At 43.2% G+C, this 16994-nt stretch overlaps 3 protein-coding genes across 9 annotated transcripts in view; 1 reads left to right on the top strand and 2 right to left on the bottom strand.

Moving 5' to 3' along the window:
- LOC137422851 (long-chain fatty acid transport protein 4) overlaps window positions 1-958 on the top strand; it is a 66656-nt gene extending 65698 nt beyond the window's left edge. Inside the window, exon 14 of the transcript XR_010983591.2 lies at window positions 77-958. The gene's annotated coding sequence lies outside the window, so the exon portion shown is untranslated. The remainder of the gene's footprint in view (window positions 1-76) is intronic.
- The window catches only part of LOC137422850 (uncharacterized), a 156600-nt gene that overhangs the window by 46060 nt on the left and 93546 nt on the right, over window positions 1-16994 (bottom strand). For 5 of the 7 annotated variants that reach the window (XM_078775065.1, XM_078775068.1, XM_078775069.1 and 2 more), the window contains one exon: window positions 14505-16943. The exons of 1 other annotated variant lie outside the window; for it this stretch is intronic. In XM_078775065.1, coding sequence (XP_078631191.1) covers window positions 16836-16943 — 108 coding nt within the window. In that variant the 3' untranslated portion in view covers window positions 14505-16835. Of the gene's footprint in view, window positions 1-14504; window positions 16944-16994 lie in introns of those variants that run through there. One more of the 7 variants, XR_013622940.1, reaches the window with a different exon arrangement.
- Window positions 182-7745, bottom strand: LOC144891406 (uncharacterized). Its single transcript, XM_078775072.1, has 2 exons — window positions 3844-7745; window positions 182-319 (listed from the first exon to the last, which is right to left on the bottom strand). Exon 1 carries the CDS (start codon window positions 6337-6339, stop codon window positions 6016-6018), a length of 324 nt encoding a protein of 107 aa, XP_078631198.1. The 5' UTR covers window positions 6340-7745; the 3' UTR covers window positions 182-319; window positions 3844-6015.

Raw genomic sequence — 16994 nt, 5'->3', positions numbered from 1 at the left:
TTGGTTTGAGATTCGTTTTATTTTCACTGTAAATGTCTTCACCTGACATATGGAGTTCTACATATTACATGCACAGGGAGAGAAGAAGAGGCAGGGGGACGTGGGAGTTAAGAATGGACATCCAAATGGCTGAGGTTGAGAAGAGCTAAAACGAAGGGGTGGTGAGTAAAGGGGAAGTTAAAATCCTTCCATTTTTTTTTTTTTTTCACGTACAAGGTATGCATGTATTGTATGCATACACCTGGCCCAAAATAAGACATCCACGCTTTACTTTGATTCCAGTAGGGAGAAACCACCTCCGGCTCTTCTGGTCATCAACCTCTTCTGGTCATCAAGCTCTTCAAATCTCCCCACCCTCATTGCTTCTCAATTTCCCCCCTCTCACTCCCCCTCCTCAAAGCGTCCTCCCCGCTTCTTCCCCCTTCAAACTCTCACCTCCATCTCCCCCAACCTTCTGCCTCGCTCTTCCCCCTCCTCAAATAACACCTCATTGTGGCTCACCCAATCACCATCAAACCTTTTATCCACCCCATCCTTCCCTTTCTCCGAGCTATTCTGAAATCTCTGACACACCTTCAACAGCTCTCCCTACCTCTTCCACCTCTTCCACCTCTTCCACATCTTACCCTACCCCTCCTCCCCCCTGTTCTGTATCTGATGCTCCCCCTTCCTCTTCACTAACGGTATGGACCTCAAACATCCGGGGCCTTCGTTCAAACTTAACTGATCTCTCCATACAGGTTGCTTCTGTCAAACCAGACGTGATCTGCTTAACAGAAACTTTCCTCCTTTATGATGTCTCTGATTCCATAGTATCTCTCCCGGGCTACTCCCTCCTCCGGTATGATAGACCTGAGCCTCGTCCTGGAGGCGGGGTTGCTATCTTTATCAAAAACTCTCTTCCTCACTCGCCCTGCACTGCACTCTCTCCACCTCACCCCCAGGAATACCTCTGGCTACGGCTTCCCCTTCGCTCCCACCTCTTGTTCATATGTGTGTTGTACCGTCCACCAAACAGTGATGACTCCATCTACATCTCGCTGTCTGATGATATGGACCAACTTCTATCTACTCATCCCAACTCTCTCTTCCTCATATGTGGTGATTTCAACTGTCATCATGCCAGTTGGCTGGGTGTGGGTACCTCTCTCACCAGCCATGGCTCCTCAGCAAAGGACTTCTGCGACTCACTGGGACTGACACAATCTGTCAATTTCCCGACCCGGATCTCAGTCAACGGAACATCTTCTCTTCTGGACTTGGTTATGACAAACTTCCCTGAAAATGACTGCTGCTCTTCTTCTGCTCCGATCGGATCATCTGATCATGTCCTTGTTAAAGTGGACATCTCTCTGACCATCCTCAGGGAGCCTGCTCAGCGTCGACAAGTCTGGCATTTCACTCAGGCCAACTGGCACGGTCTTCAAGCAGCCATCAATCATCTGGACTGGTCTCCCATCTCTACCACCTCTGACATCAACTCATCCTGGGAATTCTTCCAAAGTAAATTGCTCTCTCTCATGCACAGATTTATCCCATCTCGTCTTCAGTTGTCATACCCTTCCTCCCGTCCATGGTACACGGAATCTTGTGGTGAGGCTGTTGCCCAGAAACAACTTGCCTTCGTCTCCTGGAAAGCAAATCCAACGGAAGGAAATCTCATTTCCTTTCACAAAGCCCGAAACAAGTGTGTGTCCACCCTCAGCCAGGAAACAATATCTCTCCGTTCTCAAGACCGAACTCTCTTATCTGTCTCCCTCTTCCAAATCCTGGTGGCGTCTGGTCAAATCCGTTTCTGGTGTTTGTTCCCCCTCCATCCCCTCCCTTACCTCAAACGGCTACACAGCTGACTCCGCAAGTGAAAAAGCTGAATGCCTCAACTCTGTGTTTGCCTCTAAATCTTGTGTCCCAAACCCATCCCTCTCTGTACCCACCATACCCAGTCGTACCCTGCTGCTCCTGGACTCCGTGTCCTTTCCTCCTGACAAGGTGGAAAAGTTTCTGTCAACCCTCGACTCTGATTCTGCAACTGGACCCGACGGCATCAGCCCACGGGTCCTAAAATCCTGCTCTGCTGCTCTATCTCACCCTCTCACTGTTCTCTTCACCCTCTCTTTTGCTCAAGGTCAACTGCCATCTGCTTGGAAATCAGCCAACATCACCGCTTTGCACAAAAAAGGTGCAAAAACAGATCCTAGCAACTACAGACCAATCAGCCTTCTCCCAATTATCAGCAAAGTCATGGAATCCATCATTGCTTCGGATATGAAATCTTTCCTCTTCTCCAATGGCTTGATCTCTGATCATCAATTTGGTTTCAGACCAGGTCACTCTACTCTGGACATGCTGCTTCTGCTGTCTCAACAATGGATGGAGGTCCTCAATGCCAAACAGGAAATTAGAGCTGTCTCCCTCGACATATCACGTGCCTTCGACACGGTCTGGCACCCCGCTCTGCTCACCAAACTCTCCTCCTTTGGTATCCATGGAAATCTCCACGCATGGCTGGCGGACTTCCTCTCTAGTCGTCGTCAACGTGTGGCCCTGAATGGGTTTCTCTCATCTCCTCTTCCTGTTCAGGCTGGAGTTCCCCAAGGCAGTGTTCTGGGCCCCGTGCTTTTTCTGGTCTTCATCAATGATCTCTCTGACTCTCTCGAAAATCCTCTCTATCTCTTTGCTGATGACTCCACTCTCTGCCGCTCCATTCCTCTTCCCTCAGATCGGCAGTCTGCTGCCTCCTCACTCTCTGAAGACCTGGACAAAATCACAGACTGGTCAAACAAGTGGAACATGTCTTTCAATCCTGACAAATCTCACACTCTTACTATGTCTCTCCGAAAAGATCGACTGGACAACCCTCCCATCTACTTTCTCAACAATCCTCTCCAGGAAGTTCTGTCGCTCAAGATTTTGGGTCTCACTATCTGCCATGATCTTTCTTGGGAAAACCACATTTCCAAGCTGGCCTCCAAAGCCAGTCGCCGACTGGGCATCCTCCGTCGTGCGAAGTCCTTCCTCGGCACACCTGAGCTCCTCACCACATACAAGGCTTTCATCCGCAGCTCAATGGAATACTGTTCTCCCCTATGGGCCGGTGCTCCTGCCTCACACCTAGCTCGGCTTCACGCTGTTGAAACCAAAGCTTTCAGAATTATTGGAATCTCCCGCGATGAAGCTATCTCTGAGGGCCTTTCACTCACTCACCGCAGGCAGGTAGGTGGTCTTTCTGTCTTCTACCGACTCCTCTCCGGCCTTGCACCCCCAGCTCTCTCTGTGCTCTGTCCCCCAAATATTCCTACAGGTCGCACAAGATCTGCCAGCAACCCTCTGATGGTTAAACTGCCGAAATCTCGGCTCTCTGCTCACCTTCACTCTTTCATTCCTCTTTTCTCCCGCCTCTGGAACAAACTCCCTCACTCCCTTCAATCCCACTCCTCCCTCCAGGTCTTTAAAACAGCTGTTCACCACCATCTCTTATCTTCCCCCATCCAAAACCTTGATCTTTTCTACCCCCGCTAATTCACCCCAGATCCACCTTGTTTGAAATTCCAACTTCTTTCCTGGAAGTCCTGGCAGTGTCCATATGTTTTATACCTCTCCCACCGCCCCCTTCCCATGCCCCCCCCCCCCCCCCCCAAAGCCCTCGCCCTCTCTCAGATCTCTCGATGTCTCCATGTCTCTCGGTCCCTGCTCTCAAATGTTGTGTTTGTGTCCTTCCCCCTCTCTCCCCATCTTGTCTACCGCTCCCGATGTTATATGTTTTATGTGTCGGTTTGTCTTTCTGTGTGATTAATGTTCGCTCTTTCACGAGCCTCGATCTTGTATACAAAAAAAAAAAAAAACTTGAACATAGGAACGGCAGCGACACAGAAGAGCAGACATATCGTTGTTTTATTGTAAATTGTGTTTTTAAAGCATCTTGTTGTTTGTGTTTGTCTGGAAATGTATTTTGTGTATTCTTCGTTCGTACGAGTGATTGTGAAAACATAACCGTCAATCTTTCTTTTGACTCGAAATTTGAAATGAGACGTGAAATCGAAAAGTCCTTTTTAATTGTGACGACGTCGAAATGTCGAATTTCAATAGATCACATGTTTTTGTTTTGATGAAGAAAGAAAAGAAAAGTGTTTGTCGACCTAAAATGAGAAATTGTAGTTCTGTTTATCTGAAGAGAATGATGACTAACCGATTCCAGGCAGGTGCTTTTGCTAGTCCACTCGCAGACCGAAGAATGCCCGAGCTGTACGGCCACGTGAAGAAAGGTGACAATCCTAGACGATCACTCCCGGATCCACTCAGGACAAACCTCAGAGCGTCATCTTTTCCTCCTCAGCAACCCTGATTGCTCCCTCTCGATCTCTCCTAAATTCAAAGCAAACACCTTTGCCTCTCAATTTGCAGCCAACTCTACTCTGTATGACTCCAGTATAACTGCCCTTGCTTTTCCTAAATCCAACTCCCTTATGCCTGTCATAAAATATTCCACCCACAAGGTTCGCCAAACCCTACCCTCTGTCACCAACAAAGCCAATGGTCCAGATGGCATTTCTGATGTGGTCCTTAAATGTTGCTCTCCCGAACTCTGGCACAAAGGGCTCCTAGTGAAGCTACCAATGTATGGTGTTCAGCCTCGGCCCATCTCCTCGTTGTCCAGCTTCCTCACTGGGTGATCTATCTATACCTGCGTTGATCCTGCCCTCTGTAACCCCGACACATAAATTCTGGTGTCCCTCAAGGTTCTGTCATCTCGTTCTCCCTCTATATATTTTCGTCAATGACCTCCTCACAGCTACTCACAACTCTGTCCACTCCTTTGCTGACAACTCCACCCTCCACTCCTTAACCAGTTATAAATCCCAGTTTACCTCCTCCCAGCCACTTGCTGCTGATCACCTCTCAACTGTTGTCTCCATCATTAATGATCTCATTCTCATCCTCCAATGGGATCCTGATAACCTTGTCTCCATCATCCAATCAGTCCAATACTCAAAGCCTCCTTATATCCAGCATGATGAACATAGTCGCCACTCCTCTTCTTTATTTTCCTTTTTTATCTCGCCTGGAATGAAGTTCAGGGGAGCTTATGCGATGGCGCGTCGTCCGTCAGTCCGTAAACACTTGCAACTTCTTCTACAAAACCACTGATGGGATTGTGATCAAACTTGGCACAAATTATATTTGTTGTGATGTGACTAAAGTTTGTTCATGGCACGAAGAAAATCGAAGTCTAAGGGGATCTATGGGGGTCAAATTGGGTCCAGGTTGAGGCTGTCTGATTAACGATCGCACTTTGTCTGGCCATGTCCACCTTTTGGCACATCGTCGGGCAGTCTCTTACCTGTGCCTCCTCTACCGCGACTACCACAGTCGGTGCTTTGTCGAACTCTGTTTCTGTCCCTCTTCACTTGGCTTGTAATACACGTCTTGCATCTACATCGCCCTTTTTGTGTTGCCCACCCTTCCGTTCCTCCTCGTACCGCCTGTCTTTGAACGGCCTCCCAGGTGTGTTTTCCCTACTTCTATCGACTCGCAACAATTCAAGTCACGAATCGATCGTCTAGATATCATTTTATGATTACATTTTCCCATCTTCTTTGCTTTTTCACCCAGAGGGGTCCTTCTTGATTTTGGCCTCGACCCTCCTCCTGTGGTGTTTATGAAGAAATTACGGAAGTTGTCTAAACAAACAAAGTGAAGAAAAGATTCTAAATCAAATCAAGTCTTTCTCAAAAAAAAAACATTTCAATTTGCTTTGGGATCTTTTTAAAGTTTAAAGTAAAACATTTCTCTTTTTTAGGTTTGTTCTTCATAAAATTATGTTGGGCATTTAGAAATTGTTTACTCGTAGTAACATTTGTGTGTGTTTTTTTTAATTGCACACACTCCCTTTGTGTGGAGACAGATTCCAAAAATTGGGATTTTCGATCTTGTCAGACACTTATTACAGAACATGTCTCTTTAAAGCAACAATGATGCACAACAACATATTGGGGACACGTCTGCATCTGTCGATGACTACAGTCGTCCAACGAGGCTCCTCGTCACGTGACTGCGGCCATCACGGTCACGCAACCGACAAATCCGTTGGGAATTAAATGAAGAAATCATTCGCTTGGAACCTCTTGACTTTGCGAGCTCGTAATTTAACAACTGCCGCCCCTGCTCATGTGACGGTGGTGTTGACGGAAACCGTTCTGTGGAGCAGGCCCCATTTTGGTGGTGACGGGTGGTGCGAGTGTGGCAGTCGGCAGTTGTTCTGCATCTTTCAAAGTCCAAAAGAATCGAAATCGTGAGGAAAGGAGTGCTTTTTGAATTACCATATAGATAGGTTGGCAGCATTGTAAATGTAATTACTTCATATATTTCAACAACCTCCCACTTCCTGCCATACTTGCCACAAACAACTAGTTTCTGTATGAAGAAGATGAGCTGTCAGGGTATTTACAACAGTCGTTTACACTGGATTCAGCTCATCAAAGCAAATTAATTTCAGGTGCTAACATTTTAAAATGACATTAAAAAAATAAATTCTGTTTGTTTCTGTTTTCTTTTCTTCAGTCGCCATTTTGAAACGTTTCTTGTTGCTTTTACTTTGTGATCTGTTCAGGCTTTGAGCCCAATTTGGCCATCGAATGTTATGTAGTCCTAATCCTTGTGTGAAAAACAAATGAACAAAATGAAAATGAAATCTTTACTGGTTGTTTACTCGTATGCACACACGGAAGGGTTTTGATGGATTGCATTGCATTTGAAAGGAAAACTACATGCACCCTACCGTGAGTTACTACCAAATGGGGAATTTCCATCGAACACTATTTTATCGTTTCATTCCATTCACGGAACAAAAATCTGGCAAGGTGTGTTGAGTTTACATCCATTACAGGCCTTCCGAAAGTATTCACACCCCTTGACATTTTTCACATTTTATTACACCCTGATTTTAAAATGGATTAAATTGAGTTTTTTTTTCACTGAACTACACATATTACCCATAATGTCAAAGTGGAATTTTGTGTTTAGAATTTTTTACAAAATAATTAAAAATGAAAAGCTGAAATGTCTTGAGTCAATAAGTATTCAACCCCTTTGCCATGACACTCCAAATTGAATTCAGGTGAATCCAATTTCCTTTGATCATCCTTGAGATGTCCCCACAACTTCAATGGAGTCCACCTATGGCCAATTAAAGTGATTGGACATGATTTAGAAAGAAACACATCTTTCTAGACAACGTCACACAGGTGACAGTACATGTCAGAGCAGAAACTCTATTAAGAAGTCCGAGAAACTGTCTGGAGAACACCGAAATAGAATTGTGAGGCCTATATTTGGGGAAGGGTATAAAACAACTTCCTTGTGTTGGAAGTTCCCAAAACCCGACCAAACTGAACAACCGGGCAAGAAGGTCCTTAGTCAGGGAGGTGACCAAGAACCCAATGCCCACTCTGACTGAACTACAGTTCCTCGGCTGACATGGGAGAACCTACCAGAAGGACAACAGTCTCTGCAGCACTTCACTAATGCAGGCTTGATTGGAGCGTGGCCAGACGGAAACCACTCCTGAGAAAAAGGCACATGATAGCACACCTGGAGTTTGCAAAAAGGCACATGAAAGACTATAGACTGCATGCTGACCCCGAAAATCTTTCACTTTTGTGACCACCGTGCTGCAACTACATAATATCCTAACATGATGTATATAAATATATTTCAGTAAGTTTGTGAAACTCGTCAAGAATATAACTTGCACAAAAGAGAGAAAATGAGAAAAAACGATTTGTGTAGTGTGTGACACCGAGTGTGTGTGTAGATCTTGACAAAAAATGACACCGAGTCAATGTGTAGATCTTGATGGTTTGAGAACTTTGTATTCTGCTGCACAAATCTTGAAGTGTTCTCTGGACAGCATTGAAACAAGTTCGACATGGCCTCCAACTGCAGAAGACCTACATATTCAGACCACCAATCACATCATTCCATATCAGCTTTTCAACTTCCTTGCATGGTCTTCAGGTCTTAGCCAAGATCCTGTAGGTGCAGAGAGGGTCACAGTTACAAGTGACGAAGAAAGAAGGTTGCTCTCTATTGCACAGGACATTGTGTACTTAAAGACAAAGGGTAGAGTGTTGCTGCCAAAGCATACCTCCTTGGTCATGGCAGTGAGACACTTCACTGGTTCAGCAAAGCTGATAGGAATCCTGAATGGACTGGGTCACTGTGTATCAAACACAATGGTGTTAGATCATGACACTGCCCTTGCCAAACGACAACTTGCGCTAGGAAATGACCTTCTTCCAGCTGGAGTTCAGTCAATCTTCACTACTCTTGTTTTTGACAACAATGACTTTGGTGAAGAAACCATTTCTGGAAAGGGTTCAACACATAATACGAATGGGATCATCATCCAACATTCCACCAAGCCGCATGAAGGGATTGTAACGCCAAAGGTGACCATACCCAAGTCCCGTAAGCGATCATTCGAAGCTCCCCCCACTGACATCAAGACGTTCTTTGGCAGCAAGAAGACTGGACCCAAGCCATTTGGTGAGAAGATCAGCCTTGGACGAGAACAACACATGATAGCCCAGAATCATCCACGCAATCTGGATTTATCATATATGGTGATGAAGACAGTTGATGTAGGTGACAAACTTCTCCCAGGATGGACTGGATTTAATATCATGCTAAGCAAAACAGTTCCACAACAGTCTGCTATTGGTTACCTGCCCATCATCGATCTAAGCCCAACAGAGTATGACACAGTCAATACCATTTTAGCCAAGAGTCTTTCCATAGCTGATGCACTTGAGCAGAAAGAAGTTGTTGTTGTCTTTGATCAGGCAATTTATTCAAAGGCACAACAGATTCGATGGGTAAATGAGACGTACTGCAATCGAATCATTGTTCGTCTTGGGGCATTCCATACTGTACTCTCTATGTTGGCATGCATTGGAAAACGATTCAGAGATGCCGGGGTGGAGAATGTGATGATCGAGTCAAACATTGTAGCTCAAGGCTCACTTAATGGAGTTGTTAGCGGACACCATTACAATCGCAGCATAAGAGCTAATAAGTATGTTATGGAGGCCATGCAGCGTTTACGTTGGCAAGCGTACATGAGCTCCCTTTCAGAGGTAGAACACGCAGTGACATGTGATGTCCTCTTCAAGCTTAACTCGTCTTTTCCTGGTCCATCATTTGAAGAATACCTAAGATCGGAGGAGTTCCAGGTTGTGGCTACCTCTTATGACAATTTTGTGTCGCATCAGTCGGCAAAGGAGCCAACATTTGCTCTGTGGTCATCATACATTGAGATGATGGAATTCGTACTTCTGTTTGTGCGTGCAACAAGGCAAGGTTTTTTGCATATGATCATACAAATTATGCAAGATACCTGCCAGTGTATTGGCTGGAAATGTGTCAGCTACCCGATAGTCATCCAGCAGTTCACGAGGCCTTCATGGAAGGGAAGTTTGCGGTACAGCGTCATACTGACCATGGGTTCTGTGGAACAGCATGTGACCAGACCATTGAGCAAACCTGCAACAGGGATTCCAAGACGAAAGGAGGCATGGTTGGTTTCACAAGAAACAAGGGTGCGGTTTCCCGCTGGATACTGTCCCAGCATGAACGGAGTGCCATCAGCAAGCTCTGTGAAGAGATGGCAGGAAAGGATGACAGAAGTAGAGTGAAGAAAGATCTCAGTACTGCACGTATGATGAAAGATGAGAGGAATATCCGTTCAGTAGTTGAAACTGTTGAAGCCATGATCAACCCTTTCCAAGAAAGTAATGAAGGGCTAGTTCACATTGCATCCGGAGCCACAGCATCAACTGATGTAACACATGATTATATAACAGCTTATGAAAGTGGCGATGCAGCTTTTAGAACTTTCTGTGAAGAACGACTACAGGGTGATGGAGATATCTTCAAAGTTCTGAAGAAGCAAAAAAAGAAAACCTTTGCATCGATGAGCAAGTCTGCAAAGTCAAAAGTGATGGGGAAGGAGGTTACAATACGAGCTGATCGAAACTTGTTCCAAAGGCTTCTCATCATTGCCAGTGTGAGAAAGCTAGACATTAAGAACATGATGTCCTACAATTTGGGTCCTCTGCCGCTTTCCCTTTCTTGTGTAGATGGAACATTGACCAAGACTACCAAGTCCAGCTTGCTACATTACATCGAAGCAAGTGTTCAGCCACCTCCTGTGGTGGAAGGCATCCCACTTGGAAGTGTGTGGATTATAGATGGTATGGCAATGCTGCACGAGTTACCACAAAGAGCTCTTCCAGCCACATTTGGCCAACTTGCCAGTCACATACTCAAGCAGCTTATTGACCTGGCAAGGAGTGCCCACAGTGATGCTATTCACTTTGTAGTGGATACTTACCGACAGCTCAGCATCAAAGGGACAGAGAGAGGAAGACGTGCAGCTACTGGAAGTCGGATCACAAAGATCTATGCAGCAGATCAAAAAGTCCCACAGCAATGGAAGAAATTTCTGTCATGCAATGAAAATAAGGGAGCCCTGGTACGTTTTCTTTTCAAGCTGTGGAGTGAAAGCTCTGGACATGTACTTCAAAATGTAACCGTTGTGATGGCACATGATGGAGAGTGTCATTCTGTCAGTAATATTGCTTGTGCATTGGAAGTAACTGCTGTGAGAGAACTTGAATGCAACCATGAGGAAGCTGACACAAGACTCTTCCTACACTGCCAGTATGCTGCTGCTTCTCTCCCATCTTCTTCAAACAGATGCCCCTCTGTCATCATCAAGAGCCCAGATACTGATGTATTTGTTATTGGTGTGGCTAAAGCTCACAAGATTAGTGCACAGCTTCTCTTTCATACTGGCAGAGGAAATGGGAAACGCACATTGAATCTGAGTGTCATATAAGATTATCTTGCGCAAAATATAACAGATGCTCTCATTGGCCTTCACTGCTTCACTGGATGTGACTCTGTGAGCTCCTTTTATGGGCGGTCAAAGAAGAAGGCAATGAAACTATTGCGTGAATCTACAGACTTCCAAGAAGCCTTCAAAAAGCTGGGAAATGCATTTACCTTAGATGCCAGTCTGAGTGACATGATGGAGAGGTTTGTGTGCAAGTTGTATGATCAAGATTGCACTGACGTGAACACAGCTCGATACAATAACTTTTTGATGGGTGTCAAAGCTGAGATGAACATGCCCCCTACCAGGGACTCCTTGCAAAAACATATTTTGAGAGCTAACTACCAAGCTGCTGTGCACACTAAATGTTTGGAACAATTTCCCACCATCCCGAGCCCACATAATCATGGATGGAAAGTGACCAACGACACCGAACTGGAGATTGTGTTGGGTGATCTTCCTCCTGCACCAAGCACTCTGTTGGAGCTCACACACTGTAGTTGCAAGAAGACAAACTGTGAGGACCCCAAAGGAGGAGGAAAGGGCCGCTGCTCTTGTAGACACCACAATATACCTTGTACAGATCTATGCAAGTGTATAGACTGCAAGAATTCAGTCCCTACTGAAAATGACATGGATGACATTGAAGAAGACTCTGATAATGCAGAAGATGAATAGGCAATTGATTTCATCGCTCACTCTTAAGCTCCTTGGAAGAACATTGTTAATAATAACACTGCTTGCATTTACATACTGTACCAATCACTGAAATGCTTGTGAGACAGAACACATTTCTTTTTCTGGTAACGATGTTAATAGAGATTGATCATTTGTTTTAGGGCAGTAAATAGTACTTCAAAGCTTCTGCATCTGCCAGAAAAGAGAAACAATCCATAAGGTCAAACATAGTACGTGACAACTTATAAGTAATCATTAGAACCAGTCTGCTGAGTCTAGTTTGCTGGGACACATGTATTATTGTATTATTATACAATGTATACTATTATACAATGTATCATGTATTATTATACAATCCCCCAACAGGACTCAAGAGGGCGACAAACAGAAGTTCTGAAATTTTAAATTACTATTACTAAATAATGTGCAAGTTTTATCCTTGACGACTTTGTGTTCAATGTATTTTTTAGCCTTTTTTAGCCTTTTAGAATTTGTGTTCAAATTCAATGTATTTTTCCTCGTCTTTCTACAAAATTTCAAGTAGTTGCCAGATGGTGGTTGCAAAAGTCAAGAAATAGAGCTCTTTCTGCTCATTGCATTGTGGTCTACTATGAGATTATGAGGTAAAGGAGTCTGTGGTCTGATGAGACGAAAATTGAACTCTTTGGCCTGAATACAAAGTGATACTTCTGGCAGAAACTGAGCACATCTCGTCACCCATGTAACCCCATCCCTACCGTGAAGCATGTTGGTGGCAGTATCATGCTATGGGGATGCTTTTCAGTGACAGGGAGTCGGAGATTTGTAAGTATAGAGGGAACAATTAATGGAGCCAAATACAAGAAAATCCTTGAGGAGAATCTGCTTCAGAGTGCAAAAGACCTTAGAATGTGGTGAAGATTTATGTTCCAACAGGACAATGACCCCAAGCATACAGCCAAAGCAACACAGGAATAGCTTCAGAACAAGAATGTGAAAGTCCTTGAGTGACCCAGCCAAAGCCCAGATTTGCATCCCATTGAGAATCTGTGGAAAGACTTGAAGATTGCTGTTCACGATGCTCCAATATCCAACTTGACAGAGTTTGAGCAAATCTGCAAGGAAGAATGGGAGAAACTCCCTAATGCAGATGTTGCAAAACTGACACAGACAAACCCAAGAAGACGAGAAACTGTAATCGCTGCCAAAGGCTTTCTATGAAGTATTGACTCAGGGGGCTAAATACTTATGTAAATTAGATATTTCTTTATTTCATTTCAAATTATGTTGTAAAATTTTAAGGAACATGTTTTCATTTTGTCGTTATTGGGTATTATGTGTATATCAGTGACAAAAAAAAATCTCAATTTAATCCATTTTAAATTCAGGCTGTAACATAACAAAATGTGAAAAAAGTCCATGGGTGTGAATACTTTCCGAAGGCACTTTATGTAAGGAGTAGCACCATGGAAACGTTTAACCTGATCATAACTAAAAATAGCCAACCAAGTGAGCATGAACAAAGAGCATCTAATTTTGAGTAAGACCTTAGTGACACTGTAAAATAGAACCTGGTGTTGGCTTAGCGGTTAGGGTGCCGGCTTGGGATCCTAGGATCCTGGGTTCGAATCACGGTCGATCGCTGAATTAACGCCAGGGGGGTTGACTCAGCCTGTCATCCTTCCGAGGTCGGAAAATTGAGCACCAGCTTGCTGGGATGAATGATCACGGTGTGTACCCCGATTTAGAATAGGTACACCGACCGTATCCCTGCGCATCGTAACAGGCGACCAAGGGTTGGCGTCAGGAAGGGCATCCGGCCATAAAAACATTGCCTCAAACAGGGAACCATGATTGTCATGGGGCCCGCAAGGCTAACCCCCGCTCTAGTGGGGAAAATGGCCTCAAAACGATCCATTCATTCATTCATTCATTCATTCACTCAATAAAGCACATACCTCCGCCAGGGCTGACAGTTGCGTGTTGTATCCACTGATGGGCCTGCGTACAGGTTTTTTTGAATGACTGTGTATGGGTTTTTATGAGCAAAAGGTTTATTACAACAGAGCAGAAGGGTGGAAACTTGCTAACTGAATACACCTCTGACGTTCTTGATGCCCAAGCCTAGATCTACTGTAATCTATATACCCCACAGAGGATAATAACATGACCCTTCCTGCCGCTCCTGTACGAAGTGGGTGCACTAGTTTCCCGAAACCAGACCCAGCTGTCCATAAGACTCATAATTGATGTTGAACCAAACAATGAAGACCCTCGGAGATTAATTGTATAATACCTTCCACAGCAAGGATGAGTGAGTTGAGTGGACAGAGGTTGTGGATATCTCAAAAAGTTGTGGATGGATTCGGATGTAATTTGGTCGACAGGTTGTGGGTGTATGACAGGGAAGAATTGATTTGATCTGGGTGAAGATTCAGATATGAGTTTTTTGTAATTTTCATAAATGATTCTTCAACATTGAGAAAAAGGCCAAAATGATATATAGCATAATATCACAAAGTTGTGAATGGAATATTACAAAACTTAGATGTTGGTTGGGTAGATAACAAGAACAAGCTGGAAATATTTTGGTTTAGGTCAGTAGATGGGGCCTATTGGTTGGATAGAAAATGTAAACTGTTCAGCCTGGCGGAGGTATGTGTGGTACCGAGTGCCCTTCTACTTTGTCTGGTGATGCAACTTTTCATGAAGGCCAATTATAATATGCACACTTGTAAACTTTTCCATGTTTTCTTGTCTTCCATGCCTGCGTTGAAGTCTACCGGCTGGGATGGGGCGAGAAAGTCAGGTGTAGTGTTATTGGTACAAACTAACTGAAGCATAGGGTTGGTAGGATGGCCTAGAGGTATTCACACTTGCCTTGGAACCGTCGGTCCCAGGTTGGAATTTCAGGCCAGATATCGACCGGCACGCTGGCACACACAGGGCGAGGCATCATTTGTGTGCCATCCCTCGGAAGGACGTTAACCCGAAGGACTGAACAAATTCCAAATTCCTGCCCTGACTAATTGGTGGGAATGCGACTGTAAGCAACCCAGCACTTGCCAAGATAGCAGCCTGACATTTTATCAAGAGGTACATTGATGATCAGCACCGTACAATTTGATATCACTAGTTATACACTTAACAGTGTTAAATATGCTGCTTGATTATATAATCTTCTATTACATTATTTGCGTGTGATTTCACTCAAAATCTCCAAATAAAATGATTTATTTAATCTGAAAACAACAGGAAAATCCATGAATGATGTTCATTTTCTGAGGGTATGATTACCTGATTTGTTCGGTGATATCAACCTGTTCGTTTAACGACATAATGGCCTTGTATTAATTTCTTGAAATTGCAGTTTCTCTCAAAACATTTTTATTTAAAGTTTTGCGATTTAAATGTTAATTGTTTGTAAACTAATTTTATGAAATGGATATAATTTTGAGATTATTTTAATAAATTCTGCGGATTTGCCGATTAATTCATGCGGAGAGGGCAGAGGTCGCATCAACTTGTTTACGTTCAGGTGTTGAAGTTTTTATCAATAGAACCGTATTTGTATTGTGCATCACTCAGGAATTTTGGTGTTTTTGTTCATGCAAGTGAATTAATTAATTCCAAGTGCCTTATGTGAAGCTCAAACCTTTAAAATAAACATTCACTAAGACGTCTCTTGCCTTCTTTAACTTAACAGTGGCTTAATACATGTTCCACGTCAAACGACTTTTGTAACAACTCAAACGCTGTGCTTCTTACCAAAGGAGACAATCTTGCATTGTGTGTGTGTGTGTTTGTCTGCGTTTGCTTGTTGTTGTTTTTTGAATAAACGTGGTCTTTTTGTGCGTGCCAGTATGTTTGTTTTATCCCACTATAACATTGTGACGTCATCACAATGTTGTGACTTTTTTGTCATCCTATACATTTATTTCACTCCTGTCTTCACAACTGTACCTCAAACCTTTGCTCTCACTTACCTGTTATTTTCTTGACCTCTGAACCTTATTCACAAACATTGTATTTCGTAAAATGTAAATGTTGCTAAAAATAGTTTTGTATTTTTATTTGTTACTTGCGAAAACCGAAGATTTTTCAAGTATATTAGTTGGTCCTGTGCGTTATTCTGTCTGTATGTCAGTCGCCTACAGGTCACAATTTTCAACCGATCCTCACAAAACTTACCCAGATGGTAGAGTTGGGCATAAGCACGAAGCCTATTGTTTTTTGGGTCATAAGTCAATATAGGCCAAAGGTCACCAACTTTGTCAAATTTCTAAAATCCTCAATTTTCATCCGATTGACTTGAAATTTTAAGAGGATTTGCAAACCAGTTCACTGAATTCAACCACAAAGTATTCTGAGGTCATTATAGGCCAACAACTTATTTTAGGGATTTCGCAAGTACCGTGCTATGCACGACATATTTACCTCCGCCACCAAAGGTGGATGGGCGTTATGTTTTCATCCCTGTTTGTTTATGAATAATATCTCAAAAAGTTGTGGACGGATTCGGACGCAAGTTGTCAGAGATGTAGTGTATGCGACAAGGACGAAATGATGAGATTTTGGTGAAGATCCGGGTAGTATAATTTTTTACAAGTGATTCTTCACTATTGGGAGATCGGGCCAAAAACGATACATAACAGGATATCTCAAAAAGTTGTGGACGGATGATTTTGATTAAACGTGATTCTGTATTGTGATTTTCTGGTCTGCTCTGGGATACAAAATGTAAACTGTTCACCTGGCGGAGGTATGCTCTCGAATGAGTGCTGTTGTAGTTCTTGTTTATTTGTTGATCATAACATGTTTGTTATTATTCATAATTTGTTCAGCCTCATTTGAAGCGATTACAGTTACAATCACTCACATTATAAAAGTTGTTTGTAATTGAACTATAATACACAATGCCAGTCGTCATTCTTAGCAAGTTGTTCTCATAGCTTTATATTTCTTTCTGACAGGTCTCACATGAGAAGTCATTTGCTTAAAACAGTTACAGTGCTTGAGGTATGTTTCACTGTTGTACAAATATTGCAAATCCGGGACAGAGCAATGCAAAAGTCTTAATCTTTGTCATATTACAACGCACACACGTAAATCGTAAATAAAGTTACAAAATCATTGTAAGAGATTAAAAATATGCTGTGAAATTATTTAAATAAAGTTACAAAATCATTGTAAGAGATTAAAAATATGCTGTGAAATTATTTATTACTCATCACAACACAACACTCGAGTCCACCGTTTAATGAACATTTTGCCCTGAGCGTGTTCAGCTGAAAGAGTCAACCTTGTTCGAATCATTTTGAACTTCTGTATCTTGTATTTGAGAGTATTTGATGTTTTTGATGCTCCTGATCACCCCACCCAAACTCTTTATCTGCAAGGGAAGAAAGGAGGTGGAAGGTTTAATCGGAATGGTTTTAAAGTA

The sequence above is a fragment of the Myxine glutinosa genome, chromosome 3, assembly GCF_964187855.1.
Source record: "Myxine glutinosa chromosome 3, kmMyxGlut1.1, whole genome shotgun sequence".
Lineage (NCBI taxonomy): Eukaryota > Metazoa > Chordata > Myxini > Myxiniformes > Myxinidae > Myxine > Myxine glutinosa.
Note: the sequence above shows the minus strand (reverse complement) of the source record. Positions and strands in the feature narration are given on the sequence as shown.

What these genes read in the sequence shown, in the direction of transcription:
- LOC144891406 (XM_078775072.1), bottom strand. Translation starts at nt 6,339, where the DNA reads ATGCTGCCAACCTATCTATATGGTAATTCAAAAAGCACTCCTTTCCTC.